Genomic DNA, 16,974 nt, shown 5'->3' with positions numbered 1-16,974 from the left:
AGTCATTCCCACTATTTGAGAGCTGGTCACATGGCTGGTCATAACCGATGATAAAGACCTGCTCAAGGTTGGACGATACCATGACATTGGCTGCAGGGTGTGTAAAAAAAAAAAAAAAAAAATTACATAAAATGTTCAATATTGCTGGAAGTTTATAACCTTCTACTACGTAGTTTTACATTTATACTTGAAAGAAATTCATGAATAGTGACAAATATTGACTTGATTTGTGTAACCAAAAAACCAGACCTATGAGAGAATTTATGCTGACGTAATGAACTAGCCACTTGCACACCCCTGCAAGTTCATATGTGTGTAACGAGTAGGGATGGGTATCGAGAACTGGTTCCTTTTGGGTATCGTTAAGAAATGATTCGATCCACCAACATCAATAACCTTTTTACTTAACGATTCCCTTATCAGTCCTTCAGAGTGGCCGTTGTTTTTGGGGGTGTTTGTCAGGAAAATGATAATTTCGCTACATTGATTACAGACCCTGCAGCGGGTTTGTAATGAACGTTTCTGCAGCGCGGCTTTGCTTTGAACAATGAACCAATCGAAGCAGTGATTTGCAGATCGAAGCAGTGCTTCAATCATTGCTTCGTTGGTTAATTTTTTTCTTTCGCTTTCCCCCACTAAAACCCTAAAGAGCATATGGCTGTGAGTATTATTTACCTTTTTTATGTTAAACTGACCTGTTATGGTCTTCTGAAACAGTTGATGTATTTTATATCTTAAAAACGGGACCGATGCTAACACGTTAGCATGTCTATGGCATTTTCAATGTTAAAATTAGCATTAAGCAGTTGCAGCTGTCAAGCGTTTGTTGTCGTAAAATAGTCAAATGTATTATAAATTGTAATATTTTTTTAAATGTATTTTTGTTTATATATTAATAATAATCCTCTCAAGCAAAGCCGCCCAGACCTCCCGATCCACACACACCTCCCCCAGCTCCTCCGGGGGAACCCCAAGGTGTTCCCAAGCCAGCCGAGAGATGTAGTCCCTCCAGCGTGTCCTGGGTCTTCCCCGGGGCCTCCTCCCAGTGGGACGTACCCGGAACACCTCTCCAGCGAGGCGTCCAGGGGGAATCTGGAAAAGATGCCCGAGCCACCTTGGGCCGAGCTGCTGCCCCCGCGACCCAACTCCGGATAAAACGGAAGAAAATGGATGGATGGATGGATGGATTAATAATAATAGCAAGCACAACAATAATAGTAATAATAACTAATCTAATGATTATATACAATTTTAGAGAAAGAGACAAAAAGAACCTGAATAAAAACACAACAGAAAATATAAAACCAACTAACAATGAACATAAATAAATAAATAAATAAATACATAAATACATACAGAAATAAATGTTTCCTGTGAACACCTAGTGACTCTTACACCTCCATTTCATCCCTGTCTTATTTAAGTTTAATGACAGTTTGTTTCGGTCAAACCATATTTTCAATGTGTTAATTTCTTCTGTGATTTCCTCCAGAACTATCTGCCAAGCTAGAAAACTACTGCATCCTAGTAAGAGCAGAATACTACTGGAATTAATTTTTTTTTTCCTCACCTAAATGGATGCTGCACTCACTGCAGTTTATTGTCTGTAATAGTCCCAGTTTCCATTTCAGAGCTTCTAGAATTCAAACATTTTCGTACACGTGTTGGGGGTAATTTTGGGTTTCAGCTTTTTTGTTTTTCACCACTTTCATCCCTGAATATGTGAAATTGTGAGTCAGTTTTGTGTGGATTAAAGTTACTAACTGGGACTCCTGTCTTTTGCGAGAAAGAAACGAGAATCGTCCTCTGTTCTGTTCACACAGCTCCAAACGCTGCACGGCTCTCTGCCGAGTCAAGTTAGAACGATAGAATCCAGTCGGAATTAATAACTTCAAAGCGAAACACAGTTTTGTTTATTTTTATTTGTCCAGAGATCAAGGATGCAGTGACCAATTTCATATTTATTTACTTTAAGACTCAATGAAATACGTAGAAAACCTGTAAAGCCTACTTTTAGTACAAACTTCACAAGAGGTATCGATAAGGAATCGGATCGATAAGCAGAATCGATAATGGCATCGATATCGATAAAATCTTATTAATACCCATCCCTAGTAACGAGCCATAAGGAGATCATCGTAACTTACAAGAGAAGCACACCATTGTATGATCTCGGGGTGTTTGTCATCACCTTTGATTACTTTTTTCTTCTTTCTTACCACCAGCTTGGAGGTATGCAACTATGTATTTAACTCTCAAGCGACACAGCAGGGTCATGTATGACCCCGGGCATATATTTTATGAACAATTTTTCTGATTTTAATTGGAAAAAAGTTTCCTACCATGAATTTGTTAATCTGTTTGTCCTGCATTTGTTCATAGAATTTTGCAGGGATCTGCGATCTGTGTGGCAAGTGTAATCCAAACTTGTGCAGGGTCACTTATGATCCCGGGAAGATCTGAGATTTTCAACATTATCGTTTCAAATGGTTTTGTAATTTGCCAACTCTAATCATTACATTTTACTGTTTTGCAAGGAAGCATGGCCAACAGATCTAGAATAGCAAGATTTACAGCTGCACAAACATTGAGACTGACTCTTGATAACCAGAGTGAGGATGAAAAGGATGATGGACAAAAATATTGGGGAGTGAAATAAACATGAACCCTAAAACGATCATTTATAGAGGTTTTCCAATATAAAGTCAGTGGGTCATAAATAACCCCACTCCGTCATATTAGTTGCTAAAATAGCTTGGTCGCTTGAGGGTTAAAGAGAATGGTTGTTTTTTTGTTTTTGTTCTACAGGATATATTACAGTGTAATCCCACCTTATCTTCCCATTTCCTCACTTATATAGCATACGTATAACTCCATTGATGCTCCACACCCAAACAATTGGTGGTGGTGGTAATGTACAATGTCAGTTTGAGGCATCTGTTCAGTTAAATTAATTTTATTTGAGAACTGTTAGTGAATCCTTCGAGTTACCCCAATTGTTTTTGCATTGACAGGAATGCTAGTCACTGAACCTACCAAAACTCATTTGTCAGTCTTTGTTTTTATGGTTATGCCATTCTCAGCCATTCAGTGGCGCTCCTTTAGTTGGGGTGGGGGTGAAATTTTTCTTATATGCGTTTATATAATACTCTGCCCTGGCCTTGGATGCTGCAGCCTTTGTCTGAGAAGTTGCTGAGAGACTGGCGCGTTGTTTGATCAAAATTTTTTCTAAACCTGTGAGACACATCGAAGTGGACACGGTTCAAAAAATTAAGCTGGTTTTCAGTGAAAATTTTAACGGCTGATGAGAGATTTTGAGGTGATACTGTCGTTTTAAGGACTTCCCACGGTGCGAGACGTCGCTCAGCGCTCTCAGCCGCCGTCGTCAGCCTGTTCAAGCTGAAAACCTCCACATTTCAGGCTCTATTGATCCAGGACGTCATGAGAGAACAGAGAAGTTTCAGAAGAAGTCGGTTTCAGCATTTTATCCGGATATTCCACTGTTAAAGGAGATTTTTTTAATGAAAGACGTGCGGACGGGTCCGCGCGTCGGGACGCAGTCGACGCGGTGCGGCGGCACAGGAAAAACACCTCCGTGTTAACCATTTGTAAAATCCAGGCGGCTTTTGATGCCTTTCAGTGGAGTGAGTATATGAGAAATTGTTTAACAGCAGGACATGTTCCAACTTGTCCTTAAGGCTTCCAACAGACGTGTTTTTCCTGTGGCGGAGCGTCGCGGCGGCTGCGAGCAGACGCGCGGACCCGTCCGCACGTCTTTCATTAAAAAAATCTCCTTTAACAGTGGAATATCCGGATAAAATGCTGAAACCGACTTCTTCTGAAACTTCTCTGTTCTCTCACGACGTCCTGGATCAATAGAGCCTGAAATGTGGAGGTTTTCAGCTTGAACAGGCTGACGACGGCGGCTGAGAGCGCTGAGCGACGTCTCGCACCGTGGGAAGTCCTTAAAGCGACAGTATCACCTCAAAATCTCTCATCAGCTGTTAAAATTTTCACTGAAAACCAGCTTAATTTTTCGAACCGTGTCCACTTCGATGTGTCTCACAGGTTTAGAAAAAATTTTGATCAAACAAAGCGCCAGTCTCTCAGCAACTTCTCAGACAAAGGAATTCCGACGAGGGGCTGGACGACTCCTCCCACAAGGAGTGCTCACAGGCGAATGACGTCACCGACAGGCGTGGAAAAACTCACGCATGCGCACGAGGGTTCAAGCATGTCTGACGTAAAAACATATGAATGAAATCCATATAGTTTTTGAAAAAAATAAAAAGGACCGTTACTTTATTGATAGACCTCGTATGTCTTTCGTTTAACTGTAGGAACCCAATTTTTTATAGTTTGGTTAAAAATTGCATAGACATAATTATTCTGCTTATGGCCCAGTCACACAGCACACGATGCCTCAACAAAAGGGGAAAAAAAGTAAAAAAAAAAAAAAAAAAAATCACAGTTCGTTGAGAAAAGGTGGACGAAAGAGCTTTATCACTGAATAGCCTGCGAAGCAAGAGCACAAAAGGGACGAAAGAAGAACTTAACAAAACCAAAGCTAACTCTTTCAGCGCTTTAAACGAAACGCGCCTGGAGCCACAGGTAGAGCAGTGTGTGTCTGCATCTGAGTTCCAGGACTCAGGCACTATGAGCTCCATCCCAGCACCGAGTCCTGGAACTCAGATGCTGAACTCTATGATCTGTGTGCATGTCGGTGGACCACCTTCTCTGGTTCCTCATCCAGAACAAAAGAGGGATCATCTCCTTCATCATCAGAATCCTCACTGTCTGTTGACATGCTGCGCGCTCCTTCTTGCTCCAATTAAAAACAAACAAAAAAGTGGTGTGCCGTGGTCACTGCTGTATTACATTACTAAGTAGAGTTATAACAGAAAACTGTCAAAACGGGAATAATAGAAGTGTAAAGATGATTGAATATATCAGAACAGTAAATTGATCAGTTCGCATTGACTCTCGTGTGGTTATTCCACCAGTTGATCACTGATCCACAACGTGAATTCTGCCTTCCAGAACATCTCTTTAGTCATTTGAATTATTTACCTGTTGCCACATATACAGAAGGGCTGGATTGTCATTCCTACATTCGTATTGTTATATTTAATAAAAAATAATTACCGCACGCAGGAACTGCTGCTGTCGCTGCATTCAAGTACCATCGGAAATTACACATCGTTTTTGTTGTTTCAAATTCAGCAGTTGCTTGTGGCAAAATAATTAATTGTATCCACACAAAAGATTAATTCTTTCCTATATAAGGTGCCTGAGCCCATTGAAGCTGACCCCCACCCAGATAAAAAAAAAATCCAAGCAAACAGGCAGTTTGCCCTGTAATTTCCGATGGTACATGAACACGGCAGCAACAGCGCTCACAAACTGGCTTCTGCACTATGTGAAAACATTCAGCTGGTTGAAGGAAATCAAACTAAACAGTAATTTTACAAAAATTAAACGATAAAAAAAAAATGTCCTGAACAACAGCAAAACGAAACAGACGAATTGAGGTTTTCGTTCTAACTAATAATCTCTTTGAGCCACTGCAGTCTGCTTTTAGAAAATATCATTCCACAGAGACGGCTCTAACTAAAGTGGTGAATGATCTTCTGCTTAAAATGGATTCGGACACCACTACGGTTCTGTTGCTGTTAGATCTCAGTGCTGCATTTGATACAGTGGATCATCATATTCTACTTGATAGGCTGGAAAGTCATTTTGGGATTACTGGGAGTGCCCTTGCATGGCTGACATCATACTTGACCAGTCGTTCTCACTGTGTTTTGTACAGTAACACTACCTCTAACCTTAGTGACATGAAATTTGGGGTTCCACAGGGGTCTGTCTTAGGCCCCCTGCTTTTCTCCCTTTATATAGCACCTCTTGTGCACATATTGCGGTGTCTTGGGATTACCTTTCACTGCTATGCAGATGATACTCAGTTATATATGCCGATAATTGCTGGTAATCTCGTTCACATAAAATCCTTAGATTGCCTTGCAGCAGTGAGAAGTTGGATGTCTAGAAACTTCCTACTTTTAAACTCTGATAAGACTGAAATGATGGTTCTTGGTCCAGTGAGACATCGGCATCAATTTGACCAGTTAACATTCAGCCTCGGCTTGTGTGTCATACATCACACTGACAAAGTGAGGAACCTTGGGGTAATTTTTGATCCTTCGTTGTCCTTTGGCCTCCACATTAGAAATATTACTAGGACTGCTTTCTTCCACCTGTGAAATATAGCGAAGATTCATCCCATCCTGTCTATGGCTGATGCCGAGACCCTGATCCATGCATTTATCTCTTCTAGATTGGACTACTGCTGGCGAACACCTTAGTATTTCTCTGTTTTCTTGTTGTTTAATGCTGGCAAATTATACAGTTTTTTTTTTGTCTTTCTGATGCCTGATTCTGTTTTTTTTTTCTCTCTGTTTAAGGTGCAGCTCCATCCAGAGATGGGAGTTGTATTCGTGTTGGCGATCCTCCTGTCCTGTGCGCCAATAGCATTTCTTGTATATTCATCCTTGAATTGTTCTGTGAATTGTTCTGTAATTTGTTTGTAGCATCTCCCAAGCAGAGGGTCACCCCTTTGAGTCTGGTCTGCTTGAGGTTTCTTCCTCAGAGGGAGTTTTTCCTTGGGATTGGTAAGGTTAGACCTTACCTGTGTGATGCGCTTTGAGGCAACTGTGTTTTGGCGCTATATAAATGAAAATAAATTGAAAATTGAATTGAATTTGTTGCCCTTCGTTCAAATTTTTCAAAAATTTTAAAATCCTGGCGAAGCACCAGTTGCAGGAATGAAGCTGAGCGAAGGTTAAACGATGCCAAAGAAAGTCCAGATTTCTTATTTGGTTTGGGCTTTGTTGCCCTTTAAGTGCTGTGTGACTGGGCTATCAGATCTGTTTCCACTTCCCTATTACAATAATCTTTGCATTCTTCCTGGCACAAGGATTTATTGTGGTTCATAACACCATTGACAATTGTTGAATGACTCAGTGGAAAACACTTTCTCTCTAAAAGTCTGAAGACTGGATGAAAATAAACAGTAACAAATTTAAGTCTTTAGAAACTAAGCATTGTGTTGAGCAACAAAAGATGCAGAACAGAAGTATTACCAACTAATTTTGAAAGAAATTTAAGAATAAGAACTTTATTAATCGTGGAGGAAGTTGTTGTCTCTGTTCCTACTGCTTCCCAGGCTAGCTGAGAAGTATTGTTCTGACTAGTTGTTGACATAGACAGTCATTAAATCAACAGATTGTACCAAATGTTTGAATATTTATGAGAAATGGTCATTTTGGCATCTGTCTTAATATTTTTTTTTCTCTCTTGCTCCTTTCAGCACATCCCGAGCAAGATGACAGAAGAAGTGATTGTCATTGCAAAGTTTGACTACATGGCCCAGCAGGACCAGGAGCTGGACATCAAGAAAAATGAACGTCTCTGGCTTCTTGACGACTCGAAGTCCTGGTGGAGGGTTCGAAATGCGACAAACAAAACGGGCTTTGTACCGTCTAACTATGTGGAGAGGAAAAACAGTGCTCGGAAAGCTTCTATTGTCAAGAACCTTAAAGACACACTGGGTAAAAAAAAGTTAATCAGTTTTTTCACTTTTGAGAGTTGAATCAGAAATGGCTAAAAACTGTTTGCTTTCAAAAAGTAATGTTCATTATTTACAGAGCTCACAAGATACCAATTAATCTGCAGATATTTGCACTCTAAACTTTTACACACAGTTATGTCTGTCTTCATGTCTTCTTGCCTACTGTTGAGTTTTGAACACATTTTGCCTCCCCCCCCCCCCCCCCCCCATTAATCTTGAGGTATATGTGGCAGAGGTTTGATTTATACACCCTCATTTTCTGCCTTTTTTTTGTCATACATTTGATTATTCAGATTTTTGCTTCCATTTTTGATGGTTGTGTGGCTGTTTGCTCACCAGCTTGTGCTCTCCTCACCACTGGAGGCAAGAATCAGGAAATAGGTGAACGGGCAAAACTGCTGAAGAAAGGATTTTGTATCAGCAGACAGACTTCATCCATAGCTATTTTTGAAGCTTTTCACCTCAAGATTTCAGTTCCGTCACTTGTTTCCGCAAATCTGATGATACAACTCACTGAAAGCTAGCAATTGACATAAAGGTGTTTTGTAAGAATTAAAGCTACAAAGACACAGTAGCCTATGGCTCAGAACTTCATTTTCCTTGGCCAGCATAACCAAAGTATTGTGACATTTCTAATGTGTAATGAGCACAACTGGAAGACTGAAATTCTCACTGGTTGAAACACAGGGAGCTGTTTTTTTTTTTTTTTTTTTTTTTTTTTTTTTTTTCCTCTCATGCTGCACTTGCATTGAAGCTTTAATTTACCAGTTTATCTGACGTGAGATGATAGCTAAGTTTTTCAGGGTTAACTATCTGGTAGCTTTATTTCATCGTTAAAATGCAGGACGTGGGTACAATTTGCTTTGTGTTGATCTTTACCTTCTGTTCGAAAGCGAGTCATCAGAACTGAAGATTTTGCTTTGTACTTCTGGCTGGTGTAGAGTTCTGTTCAGGTGTTTAACACAACTGTAATATTTCTGGGCATTTCAGTTCCCCAAGGGTCTTATTTAATTGAACCTTTAACTAGGTTAATCCCATTGAGATCAAGATCTCTTTTACAAGGGAGACCTGGACAATTATAAAGCTTCCAGTTCACCTAACCTGGTTGTCTTTAGATGTGGGAGGAAGTCTGAGCACCCAGAGGGAACCCACGAAAACACGGGGCGAACATGCAAACTCCACACAGAAAGGCCACAGGTGGGAATAGATTCCATGACCACCTTGCTGTGACGCAACACTGCTAACCACTAATATACTGCGCACACACGGGCAGTAGTTTCACATGGGTGCTGGTGGTCAGTAAGCTTAGCATTCCTTTGGCCCTGAATTTGACAGCTTCACTACTTGTTTTGTCTGTTCTGACCCTTTTGTTTGGCTTGAAAGAGGACTACATCCATAGTGACAATTTAAGGTGCGTTTACACATAACCAAGACGCTTTACCAATGTCATTTTTCTGTCATTCGTGACACATTCCTGACATTCTTAATGTGACTTAACACATCTGAATAGGTTTCTTAATAGTGCGTGTTGGTGCGTGATATTCGTGGAGCATGTTCAAAAAATCTTCCATGAATGTCACTCACCACTCTCATTTCGTCTCACATCGTGGAGGTCGCAGCTGAGCATATTGATCCGTCTTGATGAGTATTGATCCTTAATAGAACGTGACAACGTTCGTAGTGGTTCCTGTGATGGTTCTTGGAGCCCAAACTGTCACGTGTTATTATGAAGTGACACGGAAACTGTGAAGTTTTGACACGACTTGTAACGCGGCGTCAGATTTCACTGCGCGCCACGACAAATCAGTTTTCTGGCACGTGCGCACAATTAAACCCGGCTCCAAATGTCGTTCCACGGTTCCTGCTGAAGCTCCTCAGGGCGCTCCTGCAGGTGTTCCACCTGCTGTTGTAACCCATGAGCGGGAGAATGAGTCTGAACCAGAGGAGCTGCATGTGAGTCGCGAGTCTTGTACTAGGTTCCAAATACACATAGGTTTACATACACTTTTAATATAGATTTTGAATTTTTTTTTCCACAAAAGTCTACATTTCATGTCGACAGACATTGCATATTAAGTCCATTAGAATGTATGTTTCATGTGAAGTTACTTAAAATAATAATTGCAATATCATTTTTTCCTCCACTTGTGAGATTTTCATTGGTCAAAGGGTGCATACCATATTGTCCAAAGTGTAAGTCACATGGTGGTGGTGGTGTTGTGTGTGGTTTTTTTTTTTTTTTTTTTTTTTTTTTTTTTTTTTTTAAACTAACTTGGGAGGTGGGTCCTGTAACTTGTATTTGGGGAAAAAAATACTGCAATATCATCTACGGCCATAAGATGGCAACTTCCTCACGCATGACAAGCTGCCCCTGTATACTGAAAGACTCACTCTGCTTCGCCTCGTTGAATGAAATGTTCCATCTTTCACCATGAAATATTCATGCCATTGAACAAATGAAAAACACATTCATTATTTGTTTTATGTAATGCCTATAAACAAGAGAAAAGGGACCTGTGTGCGTCACTGGTCCTTTGACATCAAGAGGTTTAAAACACTCACTGGTCCTTTGACATCAAGAGGTTTAAAACACTCCAACATGAATTTAATAGAAATCCAATCCAAAATTGCTTTCAGTTAAATTGCAAAAAGTCAGTTCAAAAACAATCCTGATGATGTAGCCTGTAGCTCATGCTGTGCATTGACTTTGTGTACCACTTCTGCTTTTCTCAGTCCAGCGAAAATTTGCGGCAGAAATTTGTCGAACTCTTCATCTGACAGCGGTTCTACTTTAGTTAGATACATACCAGCATATATTGCAAATGCCTCCACATGGCTTACGGCGTACTGGATTAGTTTTTTTTTTCTTGTGTTAGACGAATGAGCAGCGTCAATAAGCTGCTAAGCGTCATCTCTCGTGTGTGTGTGCAGTAGTTGCAGCGTGCAACTCGGTGTACAAATCACGTGGAATCAAATTTGCATGCTAAATTGGAACTAAAATTGCACACAAAATGGAGCACAATGGGACGAATGATCCATGTCACTTGACATACAAACCACCAATCAAATGACAAGGATCTGTTCAGTAGTCATATAAGCTCAAACTGAAGTCATGCTCTTGAATAAAGATGAAATTTAAGTTTTATATTATTTGGCACTCCATTTGTTTGGACTGTGTGAGTCAAGTACTGCAACGAGCAGGACAGTTAGGATAAGGTAAGGCGCATGTCTTTCAAAAGAGTTTTCAGACATTTCCTTCCCGATGAAACAGTCGCAGGAAGCAGTATTCTCTGAGATTTGTCTGGTACAATAGCGTTAGCCTGATAGTTTTTGCTTGCTAATATGGTGTTTGCATTATAAATAAATATACAAATAATGAATGTTTGAGTTCAATGGTACGTGGGACTCCCTCACACATAAAGGTGGTTCTGTCTTCTTTTCTTGGCTTTGATGTGGTGGTGGTGATGATGTGTTCTTGCCTCACCTCTGTAAGGGAAGCTCTATTTGCTTTACTGCTCAGAAGACTCAAATACTGTTCCGGGAAGCCTTAACCTAAATGTGAAAGTGTGTCATCACTTTAGAAGTGTATCATGCGCTGCAATATTTCCAAAACAGTTATCTCCATTAGTGCTTTTGTTCCCCACCATGGACTGGAAAAGAGAGTTGTTTAGATTCAGGGCTCATCCACACGGAAACAGGTTTAGGAGTATCCGTCAAAGTTTTGTTTCGTGTAGGCATTTTGTCCACACGAAACCGGCATTTTCAGAGCCCGAAACCACTACTTTTTGAAAATGGATCCCAAAGTGGCTAAATCTGAAAATGTCAGGTTTGTTTTTTGTGTGGACAAGCAATACGAAACTTTTCTGAAACAATGTCATAGCCCTGCCTCTGTAACCTCAGCCACTCACAATGAATGATGTCGTTAACTGTGTAATTTAGCATACTTTATTTTTTTTTTCTTGGTGGATCCTTAATGGCATTTGTTTTTGTCACTAGCAGAGTGCTGAAGAGATGAAGAATGGCTGTGGTAAACGCTGGGGCCACTGTTATGCTAATGAAATAATTGCAGAAAAGACTTTCAGCTTTTAAAATAAGTTATTCTCCTTGTTGATGGCAGGACAAAGCGGCGGCTTCCTCAGGCTGAGAAATGCACCCGGTGCAAACATTGAAGGATGTCTTTATTTTTTCACAATGTATTTCCACAATAAGGAATTAAAAGTATTTCCAGACGTAGCATTCCAAAACAAGGGCGTCTTATGTGGATAACAGTTTTTGGCTGCAGTGATGAATCTGGGTGAAAGGATGCAACAGGTCAGATTAAAAGACTTCATACAGTAGTGTTCAGAATAATAATGGTGCTATGTGACCAAAAAGATTAATCCAGGTTTTGAGTATATTTCTTATTGTTACATGGGAAACAAGCTACCAGTAGATTCTCACAAATCCAACAAGACCAAGTATTCATGATATGCACACTCTTAAGGCTATGAAATTGGCCTATTAATAAAAAAAAGTAGAAAAGGGGGTGTTCACAATAATAGTAGCATCTGCTGTTGATGCTACAAACTCAAAACTATTATGTTCAGACTGCTTTTTTAGCAATCCTGTGAATCACTAAACTAGTATTTAGTTGTATAACCACAGTTTTTCATGATTTCTTAACATCTGCGAGGCATTAATTTTGTTGGTTTGGAACCAACATTTTGCTCATTTACTAGTGTGTCTGGGGTCATGTCTTGTTGAAACACCCATTTCAAGGGCATGTCTTCTTCAGCATAAGGCAACATGACCTCGTCAAGTATTTTGACATATCCAAACTGATCCATGATACCTGGTATGCGATATATAGGCCCAACACCATAGTAGGAGAAACATGCCCATATCATGATGCTTGCACCACCATGCTTCACTGTCTTCACTGTGAACTGTGGCTAGAATTCAGAGTTTGGAGGTTGTCTCACAAACTGTCTGCGGTCCTTGGACCCAAAAAGAACAATTTTACTCTCATCAGTCCACAAACTATTCCTCCATTTCTCTTTAGGCTAGTTGATGTGTTCTTTGGCAAATTGTAACCTCTTCTGCACATGTCTTTTATTTAACAGAGGGACTTTGCAGGGGATTCTTGCAAATAAATGAGCTTCACACAGGTGTCTTCTAACTGTCACAGCACTTACAGGTAACTCCAGACTGTCTTTGATCATCCTGGAGCTGATCAATGGGTGAGCCTTTGCCATTCTGGTTATTCTTCTATCCATTTTGATGACTGTTTTCCCATTTTCTTCCACTCGTCTGTTTTTTTTTTTTTTTTTTTTTTTGTCCATTTTAAAGCTATTGGAGATCATTGTAGCTGAACAGCGTATAACTTTTTGCACCTGCGTATAAGTTTTCCCTTCTCCAATCAACTTTTTAATCAAACTACACTGTTCTTCTGAACAATGTCTTGAACGTCCCATTTTCCTCAGGCTTTCAAAGAGAAAAGCATGTTCAACAGGTGCTGGCTTCATCCTTAAATAGGGGACACCTGTTTGTTCCACAAAATTGATGAACTCACTGACTGAATGCCACACTACTATTATTGTGAACACCCCCTTTTCTACTTTTTTACTAATAGCCCAATTTCATAGCCTTAAGAGTGTGCATATCATGAATGCTTGGTCTTGTTGGATTTGTGAGAATCTACTGAATCTACTGGTAGCTTGTTTCCCATGTAACAATAAGAAATATACTCAAAACCTGGATTAATCTTTTTAGTCACATAGCACTACTATTATTCTGAACACTACTGTATTTCTGCTGTGTGCTGCTTTGTAAAGTTATAGTTTCTGCTGCTATGTTGATTAGGTCCTTACACCAGTTATGTCCGTGCTCCACGTAGTCTCTTTTTTTCTTTTTTTTTTATGTGGAAGTGATACAGCACTACATACTGGCCTGGCATTTGTACTACAGCATTATTTGTTTTGTGTGGATGGAGATTCTTGAAACTGTACCGTTTTTACGTAACATTTTTTTGAAAACTGCAAAGAAAAAGATCTTGCAGGGACCTCAGTTTGCACTTCAGTTCACTCATTTGTTGTTTTCATCATAAAAGATGAGGTACAACATAAACTACCAAAGAGTTAGATGGAATTTGCCTGGTTTTCCCAGTCCTGTACTGTGTTTGAATATTTCAGATAAGCTTGTGTGCACATTTTGCTAGTTTTTCCCCTTTCATAGGCTTGTCCGGGCAGATGACATCTCTGCCAGTTGCAGCTCATACAGTGGGGGTAAAGAGTATTTAGTCAGCCCCTGATTGTGCAAGTTCTCCTACTTAAAAAGATGAGAGAGGTCTGTAATTTTCAACATAGGTACACTTCAACTATGAGAGAGAAAATGAGGGAACAGAAATCCAGAAAATCACATTGTAGGATTTTTAAAGAATTTAATTGTAAACCATGGTGGAAAATAAGTATTTGGTCACCCACAAACAAGTTTTCTGGCTCTCACGGACCTGTAACTACTTCTTTAAACTCTTCTGTCCTCCACCTGCTACCTGTATTAATGGCACCTGTTTGAACTCATTATCTGTTTAAACGATACCTGTCCACGGCCTCAAACAGTCAGACTCCAAACTCAACCATGGCCAAGACCAAAGAGCTGTCGAAGGACACCAGAAAGAAAATTGTAGATGTGCACCAGGCTGGGAAGAGTGAATGTACAATAGCCAAACAGGTTGGTGTGAATAAATCAACTGTGGGAGCAATTGTAAGAAAATGGAAGACATACAAGACCGTTGATAATCTACTCGATCTGGGTCTCCACGCAAGATGTCATCCTATGGGGTCAAAATGATCATGAGAACGGTGAGCAAAAATCCCAGAACTACACGGAGGGACCTGATGAATGACCTGCAGAGAACTGGGACCAAAGTAACAAAGGCTACACACTACGCAGAGAGGGACTCAAATCCTGCAGTGCCAGGCGTGTCCCACTGCTTAAGCCAGTACATGTCCAGGCCCGTCTGAAGTTTACCAAAGAGCATATGGATAATCCAGAAGAGGATTGAGAGAATATCATGTGGTCAAATGAAACCAAAATAGAAAACTGAACTCATGATGTTTGGAGGAAGAAGAATGCTGAGTTGCATCCCAAGAACACCATACCTACTGTGAAGCATGTGGGTGAAAACATGCTTTGGGGCTGTTTTTCTTCAAAGGGTATAGGACAACTGATCCGTGTTAAGGGAAGAATGAACGTTGCCATGTATCGTGAGATTTTAAGCCACAACCTCCTTCCATCAGTGAGAGCATTGAAGATGCAACATGGCTGGGTCTTCCAGCATGACAATGATCCCAAGCACACCGGAGTGGCTCTGTAAAAAGCATTTCAAAGTCCTGGAGTGGCCAAGTCAGTCTCCAGACCTCAACCCCATAGAAAATTTGTTGAGGGAGTTGAAAGTCCGTGTTGCCCAGCGACAGCCCCAAAACATCACTGCTCTAGAGGATATCTGCATGGAGGAATGGACCAAAATACCAGCTACAGTGTGTTCAAACCTGGTGAAGACTTACATGAAACGTTTGACCTCTGTCACTGCCAACAAAGATTATGTTACAAAGTACTGAGTTGAACTTTTATTATTGACCAAATACTTATTGTCCACCACAATTTACAAATTTAAAAAATCCTACAATGTGATTTCCTGGATATTTTTTTTTCATTTTGTCTCAGTTGAAGTGTACCTATGATGAAAATTACAGACCTCTCTCATATTTCTAAGTAGGAGAACTTGCACAATCAGGGACTGACTAAAAACTTTTTTGCCCCACTGTAACTGTAACACCTGTGCTTCTGAACATCACTACACCAACATAAGTTGTATCCACAGCACCGAATTTTATGAAAAGGTTAGTTAGTAATACCACAAATATGTAACCAATAAATAATACATAGAAGCAACTAGTTTTGGCATCTGGGGTCTTCCAGGCATATCCAACTGGGAGGAGGAGGAGGACACGTTGGAGAAATTATAGTTCCCAACTTGAAAATGCCTTGGGATCCCCGGGGAAGAGTTATCACTTTGTGACCTTGAAGATGGCTCTCTAATAAAAAAAAAAAAAACTGGTTGCATTCAGTATATTACTCGTCGTGCAACATGAGCGAGTTGTCATTTTGTTTAAGATGTGTAAACGAACTGAATGATGAATCACTGTCCTTCAGTGTTTGTCCTCTTGCTCAGGTAATCTTCTTCTGAAAAACGTCTATGCATTCTGACTAGAGCTGCACCAAATAAGCAATTATCTAGGGATGAGAGTTTTCTGGGTATTCCTGGATTTCTTTTTTGTTGTTGGCGTTTGTTTTTTCTCTGGATTCACACATTTTCCTGGAAAATAGAAACCAGTCATCCATTTCTGATAGTGGTGTAACAGATCACTGCTGATCCATGATCCACATGGTCCATCCTTGCTACTTTACACATTCCTGAACTGCAGATTAATTGTGGAGTTGACACATGTGATTTTGTGTCATGGTGACTTGTTTTTAAGCCTCCTGTTATGTTCACCCTTCTCCCCTTACTTTAGTGCTCCTGGTCAAATTTGACCGGTCTGTTTTAACTGCTCTTAAATTCACACAAAAACCATTAATCACCACCAATTTTTTTTTTACTTAACACTTTTTTTTTTAGCTGTGAACAATGTCTGAGTAGTGGTTAGCATGAATAACTGCAGTGAAAATACAAATAGGCACTGAAAATGTATTCCAAAATGAACATGAAATGTAAAAAAAAAGAAATGGAAAACCAGAGACCAAAGTCAACATGTAGTTGTGTTCTTGTGAATTCATGAATGAGTGGTATTTTTCAATTTAGTTTCATTTATGTAGTGCCAAATCACAACAAAATTGCCTCAAGGTGCTTCACATATGTAAGGTCTAACCTTACCAACCCCCAAAGCAAGCACACAGGCGACAGTGGTAAGGAAAAACTCCCACTGATGATTTGAGGAAGAAACCTCCAGCAGACCAGATTCAAAGGGGTGACCCTCTGCTTGGACCATGCTACCGGCACAATTTACAAAACGAATATACAGGAAATTTTGCTGGTGCACAGGATGGGAGGGTTGCAGAAGTAGACACCACTCAGGCATTTGACAGAGGTCAGAGTGGGCCTGGCAAACATATGCATCATATTTGCATCATCTCAGGCTTGTTTTGTTGTCTGTTGGGTCACAGAGCTCAGTGCTTCCTTTTCTGCCCCTGTCCTTGTTGTAGAATGTGGCCATGGCAGCGGCTGGGGTTTGCACTCTCCAAACCAGACTGGTAGAGGCTGGTGTTCACTGAAGGTGCTGGTGCCGTTGAATTAAGGAGTCACCAAA

At 40.3% G+C, this 16,974-nt stretch overlaps 1 protein-coding gene across 2 annotated transcripts in view; it reads left to right on the top strand.

Moving 5' to 3' along the window:
• The window catches only part of nck1b (NCK adaptor protein 1b), a 140,813-nt gene that overhangs the window by 75,313 nt on the left and 48,526 nt on the right, over positions 1-16,974 (top strand). Inside the window, exons 1-3 of one of the 2 annotated variants that reach the window (XM_034168781.1) lie at positions 3,323-3,327; positions 7,111-7,116; positions 7,363-7,607. In XM_034168781.1, coding sequence (XP_034024672.1) covers positions 7,382-7,607 — 226 coding nt within the window. In that variant the 5' untranslated portion in view covers positions 3,323-3,327; positions 7,111-7,116; positions 7,363-7,381. Of the gene's footprint in view, positions 1-3,322; positions 3,328-7,110; positions 7,117-7,362; positions 7,608-16,974 lie in introns of those variants that run through there. The other variant, XM_034168774.1, reaches the window with a different exon arrangement.

Source organism: Thalassophryne amazonica, chromosome 1 (assembly GCF_902500255.1).
Source record: "Thalassophryne amazonica chromosome 1, fThaAma1.1, whole genome shotgun sequence".
NCBI classification, from domain to species: domain Eukaryota; kingdom Metazoa; phylum Chordata; class Actinopteri; order Batrachoidiformes; family Batrachoididae; genus Thalassophryne; species Thalassophryne amazonica.
The sequence above is the reverse complement of the archived record's forward strand: the minus strand, read 5'-3'. Positions and strand labels throughout refer to the sequence as shown.